This window comes from Rhinopithecus bieti, unplaced genomic scaffold (assembly GCF_001698545.2).
Source record: "Rhinopithecus bieti isolate Rb0 unplaced genomic scaffold, ASM169854v2 scaffold_48679, whole genome shotgun sequence".
Lineage (NCBI taxonomy): Eukaryota > Metazoa > Chordata > Mammalia > Primates > Cercopithecidae > Rhinopithecus > Rhinopithecus bieti.
Window position 1 is genome coordinate 200958 of NW_016819378.1, and position 9701 is coordinate 210658.

The 9701-nt window shown below is 52.2% G+C and overlaps 2 protein-coding genes across 2 annotated transcripts in view; both read right to left on the reverse strand.

Moving 5' to 3' along the window:
• Window positions 1-41: 41 nt before the first annotated feature.
• Window positions 42-3088, reverse strand: INHBE (inhibin subunit beta E). Its single transcript, XM_017858931.1, has 2 exons — window positions 1666-3088; window positions 42-1406 (listed from the first exon to the last, which is right to left on the reverse strand). Exons 1-2 carry the CDS (start codon window positions 1961-1963, stop codon window positions 649-651), a joined length of 1056 nt encoding a protein of 351 aa, XP_017714420.1. The 5' UTR covers window positions 1964-3088; the 3' UTR covers window positions 42-648.
• Window positions 3089-6556: 3468 nt separating this feature from the next.
• Window positions 6557-9701, reverse strand: part of INHBC (inhibin subunit beta C) — a 21862-nt gene continuing 18717 nt past the window's right edge. The window contains exon 3 of the mRNA XM_017858930.1: window positions 6557-8208. Within this exon, the coding sequence (XP_017714419.1) occupies window positions 7463-8208 (746 nt within the window). The 3' untranslated portion in view covers window positions 6557-7462. The remainder of the gene's footprint in view (window positions 8209-9701) is intronic.

Genomic DNA, 9701 nt, shown 5'->3' on the forward strand with positions numbered 1-9701 from the left:
AAAAAAAAAAAAAAAAAAAAAAAAAAAAAAAAAAAGGAAGGAAAAAGAAAAGAAAAAAGAAAGTATAAATGCTTGTCTCCCAGTGGGTCCTGTCCCCTGGGAAAAACCAGGGAACTTCTTAGGCTTAGTACCTCTCTTTTCTGACTCCTGTTTCTGGGGGTCCTCTAAGCATCCTCCCTCAGCGCCTTGCCCATCTCCCTCTTGACCCTCCCTTAAGGCACTTCAACAGGCCTTACCCTGGGCCAGCCTGCTTACCCTGCTTCAAGCCTGCTGGACCATCTATCTGCTTCCTCCTCCCCTCACTTGAGGACTTTCTCATCTTGGGAGAGGCAAATTTTTCTCTGCCTTCCCTCCCTCCCTAGTCCCTGACATCTTACAGGACTTAGGGCAGGAAAATCATGCTTTCTGGGTAGACCCCTTTAGAAGAAATGCTTTACCCATCTGCCAACACATCAGCCAACCTGGAACAAGCCAGAGTCTCAGACAAGAAAGTGCCCATTTGGGTCCCATAGGGGTCAAGTGAGTCATACTGCAAGGTGGTTGTTGGGTTGGGGTGTGGATCAGGAATCTGATGCCTCCAGCCGCAGACGCCCTGTGCCTGGGAAACTTCATCTTGGTCTCTTCACTCCAAAGCCCCAGGTCCTCTTGCTAGCTGCAGCCACAGGCCTCCACCACCATATCTGGCACATCCGTCTTGACCACATTGCCATTATGATCCAGGTAGAGGAGAGAAAGGGGCCTTCGGGCAGTAGGGACACAGCAGGAGGTACTAGCAGGCCAAGGATTGTTGGCTTTGAGGAGGCTGAAGACGGCAGAATGGAAAGAGGCAGCAATGCCCGGGCTGCCAGCCAGGTGGAGAGGGCACTGCCCACTGCAGTAATTCAGCTGGTACCCCTCGGGCTGCAGTATCCAGTCCCGCCATCCCAGTTCCTGGAAGTCTACGTAATGGTCTCGCCTGCAACATAAGGGGGTCGCAGGCTCACAGGTGGGGGTCCTCCTCCTGGCCCGACCTGCTCCAGGTTCATTGGCTCGGATCTTAAGCTCTAGGAAGGGCTGCTGGTGTCCTGCTGTGTCCAGGAGCTGCCTTGGTTGTCCAGTAACTGTGCTGTTGTTGCCTTCTAGGGGTCTGCAGTCTAGTTGCAGTTTCAGGACACCAGACTTCTCACCCCTCAAGCCACTAGAGGGCAGAGTTAAGGCATGCCAGCCCAGGTTGGTGATGTGGTGCTCAGTCAGAAGGGTGCGGGACCCTTGGTGCCTCCTCCTTGGTCCCCATCGGAAGATCCTCAAGCAAAGAGTGCCAGGAAGGGTGGGGAGCACGTGCAGCCACAGGCGGGCATGGTACAGGTGATGGGACCGAGGAGTGGACAGGTGAAAGGTGAGCAGGGAGCTATAGGCTGAAGTGGAGTCTGCCCGAAAGACAGAGAAGGGAAAGAAAATGTGAGCAGAGATGAAGCTCTCCTCTGAGACTCCCCCAGCCCTGCCCACTGATCTCCCTTGAACCCACCTTTAGAAAAGTAGAGATTGCTTTGTGTCCTCTGCAACCAGTCCCTGCCCCACCTCCTCCTTCTCCTGCCACACCCCACTCCCTCTGGTGCTCCTGCCAGGCTCCCCTTCTGCCTCCCTTTACCTGTCTGCTCTCTGCCTGTTGCTCTCTCCATCACCCACCTGTGACAGTAGCAAAGCTGATGACCTCCTCCCCATTCCCTGGAGCCACACTCCCCGGCTGTAGTCTCCGGAGGGCTCTGGTCAGCGCTGCCTGGGGTGGAGGATGAGTTATTCTGGGACGACTGGTCAGGTGCAACCCCTCCAGGATTTGCTGCTTGGCTAGCTCCAGCACCAGAGCTCGTTCTGCTTGGGGTGCCAGTTTGGAGCCCCCACAGGAGGGACACACAGACCCTGTCCCCTGTGCCCGCACCAGTGTCCACAGCAGCACCAGCCAGAGCTGGACATCAGGGAGCCCCATGCTCCTGGTGAATGGCCCTGGTTCGGGAGCCTCGGATGGCAGTTGCTCCGTCTGTTGAGTCTGATTGCTGGGGGCCAATGAAGGCACAGTGACAGCAGACACCACTGCCACACCCACCCTTGGCCAAGGGTAGAGCCACCTGTCTTCTATTGCCTGGGACTCAGGAAGGCTGAAAGTAGATCATCTGATGGATAGCTGTGCTTGACCCTCACAGCTCATGTCTGGCTACTGACCTGGGGCCTCTTTAGAGCCAGCTGCCTGGGGCTTCCAAACCTAGTGGTCAGCCAGCCGACCTACCCTCTGAGTCCCAGGATTGGCCAGCTGTGCTGCCCATCAGGCCCCTGCAGGGGGTGGAGGTCCTCCTCCCCACCAGCTCAGGTTTCACCATCTGGCCATGGTGACTGGGCCTGAAGTAGGGGTATGGGGGTGGGGGGGTGCAATGTGGACACGCATGATGCAAGAAAGAGGATGATTTCACATGCTCAGTCCCCAAGGTCTGGAACTCGGGGGAGGGAACGCCTTATGAGCCAGGCGGGGAAGGGCAATTTTCCCTCATACCTTTAGTCTTTCTAGCTTCACCACTGCTGCAGCAGTTTCCATGAGGCAGCTGTGAGCTCCAGTGGGTATTTCTCTGGGACCCTTAGGCCAGAAGGAAAATTCTGGTCTCTTTATTTCTAGCATTGGTGTTGGGACAGGGGTGAGGGGTTGGGTGGGTCGGAGAATGGAACCCTCTTGCTCAGGCCCAGATGGCAGTGCCACGAGGCACAGAAGTCACCCCCTGACCCTGCCTGTGCTGGCCGCCCAGAGTCCAGTTGGCCTAGGGCATGATGTGGAGGAGGGCCAGAGCGGGGGGGTTGGGGCGGGGAATGTGTTCCTGTGATGTCTGGGGAAGCCCAGAGAGGTGGTGGTGGTGGTGATGCAATCTTGCACAGGGCAGAGTCCATCAGGACTGTCAAGGGGCATGACACTTGGGAGGGCATATACCCAGCTGCCACTTCTCTTTCAAGTGACTGTGAGAGTTGCCTAAATTGGGGGCATCCTAGAAGTAGTGCCAGGTCTCTTTTTTCTTAAATTTTTGAAATTTAAATTTTACTTTATTTTATTGAGGTAAGGTCTCAATCTGTTGTCTAGGCTGGAGTGCAGGGGCACAATCATTGCTCACTGCAGCCTTGAACTCCTGGGCTCAGGCAATCCTTCTGCCTCAGCCTCCTTAGTCGCTGGGACTTCAGGCGCATACCACCACACCTGAATAATTTTTAAATTTTTCATAGAGATGGGGTCTCGCTATGTTGCCCAGGCTGGTCTTGAACTCCTGGCCCAAGCAATCCACTTGCCTTGGCCTCCTAAAGTGCTGAGGTTATAGGCATGAGCCACTGCACCACCCTTCAGTCCTATTAATGGGGGTAGAAAATGGGAGCTTTAAGAGCTATTGACAACAAAGCAAGGCGAGTACAGCAGTCTTGGTTCCCAGTCTCAGCCCTCCTGACCACATTTCCTCACTGGCTTTATTTTTTATTTTAGTTTTTATATTTTTGAGACAGGGTCTCACTCTGTCATCCAGGCTGGAGTGTGGTGGCCTGGCTCACTGCAGCCTCGATCTCCCTGGTTAAGTGATTCTTCCACCTCAGCCTCCAGAGTAGCTAAGTCTACAGGTGCGTGCCACCACGCCAGGCTCATTGATTTTTTATTCTTTTGTAGAGACAGGGTATTGTTGTATTGCCTAGGGTGGTCTCAAGCGATCCTCTCACCTCAGCCTCCTAAGGTACTAGGATTAGAGACATGAGCCACTGCACCCAGTCCTCACTGGCTTTAAATGGGGGGACCCAGACCCCTCCATCTTGAATTCATGAGGGTGGGCCTCATGCTAGCTTTTCTCCGTATGCCCCAGTTTCTCCAAGAAGCTTGACGGGCAGAAAGCTGTGGGGGAAGTGGGTGTGATTTGGAAATGCGTCCTTACCCCACTTTGTTCATCTCCCCTCTATTTAGATGATGGGGGCTGTCAAGAGAGACTATTAGATCTGGGGGACTGGGGTCCTACTTGGAGGGCTGGGCCCCAGTACCGCCAGTGTCCACCATGTGGCAGTGCCGTGCCTCTGGACAGCAGCTGGCTTGTAGCTGGCTGGAGCTTCCCAGGGACAGGGAAGGGGCAGCTCTGGGAAATGGAGCAATGAACAGTGCTCCTCCACCTCTCCCTCTGGGGACCCTGCCTCACCCACAAGAGACAGGGACACGCTGGTTCCTCTGTTCTTTCCCCATCACACTGCCAGAGAAGAGAGACTGTCTTCAGGATCCACATCACTGCTACCTTTGGTTTTGGACCTCCTCACACAAACACGTGTCAATGGAGCTTGGTGATGTACCAGGCTCTTCCTAGAACCTCAGGGCACTATTTGGTGGGGCTGGAGTGGGATGGGTGCGCACTGAGACACTTAGATCCTCCCGTCCACCCTGCATTTCTCCCCACATTCTGAGACACATTTAAGAGCTCTCTGCAGTGTTCTCCTCAGCTCCCAACTCCCATTCTGTTGGTCGGGCTGGTAAATGACAGCCCTCTACCCTTTCTGGTCTGGAACATCGGGTCAGCAAAGCAGAGGTATCTATCCATGGTGGTGCCTCAGAAGGCTTACCTGTTGGTATCAGTAGGCAGTTGGGGAAGTGACAAGAAGTGGCTGCAGGAGTCACTGACCCCATCTCTCCCCACCCTCACTGTCAGGTGCCCCCAATTTCCAGCTCTTCCCACCTCCTTGCTGCTGCGCCTGGCCTGGCCCTACCTCCCCACTGACACTTACGTCAGAGCTCAGCTATAAATACGCTCTTAGCATCTTAGTCACTTTTCCCAAGAAGTGCTCCTGGGTTATAAATACCCCAGCCATCTGCCTCACTGCCTGCCCTACCACCAACCTGGTTGGGGCTGGGGATAGCGACAGGCTTGGGGTGAGTAAGGAAGTAGAAGACAGGCTTGGGGGTGGGTAAGGAAGTAGAATAAGCAAAACGGGAGTGGTTATCTTGCTCAAATGAGAAAAGCCTGAAGGAGTCCAGAGGTAGGAGCTAGGAAGCTCTAGGAGAAAATGTTTGAAAGAGGCAGACCCACTCTTTCCCCTTTTTACAAAAGGCAGAGCCAAAACAGAAAGGGAATAATGATGATCCTGTTTTTATTTAAAAGTAGGCTATTTTGGGCGCAGTGGGTGGCTCACACCTGTAATCCCAGCACAGTGGGAGGCCGAGACGGGCGAATCACGAGGTCAGGAGATTGAGACCATCCTGGCTAATGCTGTGAAATCCCGTCTCTACTAAAAACACAAAAAAATTAGCCGGGCGTGGTGGCAGGCGCCTGTAGTCCCAGCTACTCGGGAGGCTGAGGCAGGAGAATGGTGTCAACCCGGGAGGCGGAGCTTGCAGTGAGCCGAGATTGCGCCACTGCACTCCAGCCTGGGTGACAAAGTGAGACTCCATTGCAAAAAAAAAAAAAAAAAAAAGGAGGCTATTTTGTTCATCATGGATTTTTTGCATTAATTTTGACTTTTAAAAAATTACATTAAAGTCCTATCTTGATTAATAAATTGTTCACCACCCCCTTAAAATTTAGCCCCCCCTCCAGGTGAATGACTCACTTTGCCTTACCCCAGTCTTGGCCCTGGGAACTAAGCTGTAGTTGGGAAGGAGGTTAGATCTGGGGGCCGGGGGTGTGTTGGGGAGACACCAGAAGGCCTCCTTAGATTCTCTTTAGATGAAGGTCTCTTCAAGTCAAAGGTGGAATAACATCCATGGGTTGCTCAGGAAGCCCTTGAGCTCAGATTTACAGTCCCCCAGGCAGTCCTTTTCAGACTTTCTCCTCCAGAGTTCCTATTTCAGGGACCTCTTACCCTCATAGGAGGGGGTTATAAGCTGAGCAAACACAGACATCACATTTACCAAAGAACACATGGGTTTTGCGCAAACTCGGCCTTGGGTTGCAGACAATATCGACCTTGTGGTTCAGGACTGTCCAGCCAAAGGGAGGAGATGTGGGGGAGGAAGGGCAAAGGTCTAAAAAAGACCCAGTCTCAGAGCAAATGCCACCCTCTCCTCCTCCAGGCCTTCCTCTTCTCCCTGTCCCACTCCAGCAGCCCTTGCCTATTCCAGCTTCCAGGCAGGATTCCTGGGTGGAGCACTGGGGGCGGGTGAAAGAAAGGCAAGTCAGAGGTCCTGACGGGCAGCTCTGAGCGTGCCTCTGCCTCCCACACTTGCGTGCCCACAGCTGGTCAGTTTACTGGGTGACTAAGCATCGGTGCCTAAGAAAGAAGAGGCATAAAGTGTGAGATGGATACAATAGCTCAGTCCTGAGGAGACCATGTGAAAAGAGAGCAGAGTAGGCAGACTACAGCATAGGCAGGCAGGTTCTGTGTGATCTGGGGTGCCAGTTAGGGCCCTTGTAGGAGATAGAGGACCATTCAGCTGTCTGGTTTTGCTTCGTCAAGAGAACTTAGTGAGGGAATTGGGGGGAGGGGGGAGGGATTGCATTGGGAGTTATACCTGATATAAATGATGAATTGAGGGGTGCTGACGAGTTGATGGGTGCAGCACACCAACATGGCACAAGTATACATATGTAACAAACCTGCACGTTATGCACATGTACCCTAGAACTTAAAGTATAATAAAAAAAAAAAAAAAGAGAGAACTTAGTGAGGGAATTATTTACAGAGGTATAGGCAGAGTTAAGGGAACCAGTAAGAGATGTTGAGGCCCCAGGGACTAGCAAGATAGAAAGCCTTTAGGACCCCCTAGTGTTGAAACAGTGATAGCAGAATGTAGGCAGAGTTGGGGCCATGGAAGCGGGTAGCCAGGCTACTAGTGTAGGGACACAGAATAGCCACAGTTACACAGAACCATGGCACCTATGCAGAGAGGGAGCAGGGATAAGTGCCCTGACTTCAGCAGGAAGCCAGAGGGCAGGGGAGCTCAGGTGATAGAGCTCAGGCAAGTCAGCCCTTAAGGGCACAGAGAAAGGCAGAGAAGGACAAGAAAGAAGGAAAGGGGCTCACAACAAAGAGGAGGGTACGTAAGCCTCTATTTTGGGCAGCAGTGATCTAAACTTTGGTGAATCCGAAGAAGGGGCTCTCTGGAGATCCACAAAAATCGGGGAAAGGGGCAGTGTCAACTCATCTTGGAGTGGGGACCATCGAGTAGAAAGGACAGGAAAGCATAGTGGGTTATGGGGTCAATTAAAGGTGAGATAAGGGTGTCTTTGCCTGGGAACCAGATGGCCTTGCTCATTGTTGGAGATGGGTCTGAGTCCCTGGAGTCAGGGTTAAGCACGTGGGGCTAGCGGGATGAACCATGCCCTAGGAAAGAGAGTAGTGGTCGGGAAGATGGTACAGTGACTCTTTTTAGATGAAGGTTTCTTCAAGTCAGTCCACATTCTGGACAGAGAATGAGGTCATTCCCTCCTTTCAAGGAAGTGCACTTCTGTGGGGAGTGTTTTCCACACCCCCTTGGGCTGCCCATACCACACATAGACTAACTGCACCCACAGGCCTCTACTACCATGTCAGGTATGTCAGTCTTGACAATGTTGCTGTCCCTGTCATAGTAGAGCAGAGACAGGGGGCGCCGGGCTGTGGGTACACAGCATGAGCCCCCTCCAGTGGTGCCTGCAGCTGTGTTGGCCTTGAGAAGATTCAGCACTGCAGTGTGAAAGGAGGCCGCAATACCAGGCATGCCGGCTACATGTAGTGGGCACTGCCCTATGCAGAAGTTCATGGCATAGCCCTCAGGCTGGATGATCCAGTCGTGCCAGCCAATCTCACGGAAGTGAACAAAAAACTCTTGTCGACAGCACATCCTGGACCCTTCTTGGCAGTCGATGCCTCGTCGGTGAATCCGGTGTTTGCCCCCAACTCTCACCCGGGCTGCCACAAAAGGCCTATGGGCAGCTCCACCCAGGATGACTGAGCTCTGGGCTACCTGGCCTTCAGGTACCAGCTCCAGGGTCAGGTGCCCCTGGCTGTAGGCAGCTTGAGCTTCAGGCCCCAGGAGGAGCTGATGCCAGCCACTGGCATCCACCTCTAGCAGGTACTGAGTAGCCAAGGTGAGGTTGGTATTATGTGGACCCAGCACAAGGACCCTCACTTTCAAGGTCCAAGTGGTATTGGAAGGGAGCTGCACAAAGAACATGAGACTGGCCTGCTGGACCTCCCTGTCACCAGCAGTTTTATCAGAGGAGAAGCGAAAATCAAGACGAGTCTGGTTGATGGTGGAGAGGCCTGTGGATATAAGAAGCGCCAGTCATTGCGGCCTTCTGAGTGTCACTTCTACCAACTATTTCTCTATACTCAGCATTCTTGAGCTGTCTATAGCACTTGGCATTTGCTACAGTTTAAACATGTCCTCCAAAGTTTGTGTGCTGGAAACTGGATCCCCAATGCAGTGGTGTTGGGAAGTGGGGCCTAATGGGAGGTGTTTGGGTCATGGGAACACCACCTTCATGAATGGATTAATGCCCTTATCTTGGGAATGGGTTCCTTATAAAAGGATAAGTTTAATTCTCCTCAGCCCCACCCTCTCTTTGCCCTTCTGCCATGGAATAACACAGCAAGAAGCAAGAAGGCCCTCACCAGATGCCAGCCCCTTGATCTTGGACTTCCCAGCCACCAGAACGATGAGTTAATACATTTCTGCTCATTATAAATGACCTAGTCTGTGGTATTCTGTTATACCAGCACAAAATGGACTAAGACAGCACTGTTGACAATCCTTTCCTTCCTGAAAATCTTTTCTCTCTTGGCTTCCATGACACAACTCTGTTATAATTCTTCCCTTGTTTTCTTTGCTGGCTTTTCTTTCTCTGACCATCCCTTCAATATCAGAGTTTTCCAAGGTCTGTCTTGGACTTCCATTTCCTTCTAGTCTACATTAAGGTAGCTCTTAATTAGACTCATGGTCAAGCAACACAATTTTTTTTTTTTTTTTTTTTTTTTTTTTTTTTTAGATGGAGTCTCACTCTGTCACCTAGGCTGGAGTGCAGTGGTGTGATCTCAGGCTGGTCTTGAACTCCTGACCTCATGATCCACCCGCCTTGGCCTCCCAAAGTGCTGGGATTACAGGCGTGAGCCACCACGCCCAGCCAAGCAACACAATTTTTATGTTGGTGATTCCCAAAACTGTATGCCCAGACCAGACCATTTTGCATATTTGGACTGGACATATAGATTTGGAAATCACCAAGCTTCAAGGCCTAGATTTCTAACTACTTACTCATGTCACATGAATGTCCTGGCAGCACATTTAAAATCAACTGGTCCTAGATCTAGGTGTAGTAGTGCATGCCTGTAATCCCAGCTACTTGGGAGACCGAGGTAGGAGGATTCCATGAGCTGAGGAGTTCAAGACCAGCCCGGGCAACATGGCAAGACCCCATCTTATAAATATATATGTGTAGGCCGGGCGCGGTGGCTCAAGCCTGTAATCCCAGCACTTTGGGAGGCCGAGACGGGCGGATCATGAGGTCAGGAGATCGAGACCATCCTGGCTAATACGGTGAAACCCCGTCTCTACTAAAAAATACAAAAAACTAGCCGGGCGACGAGGCGGGCGCCTGTAGTCCCAGCTACTCGGGAGGCTGAGACAGGAGAATGGCGTGAACCCGGGAGGTGGAGCTTGCAGTGAGCTGAGAGCCGGCCACTGCACTCCAGCCTGGGCGGCAGAGCAAGACTCTGTCTCAAAAAAATAAAAAAATAAATAAATAAATAAATAAATA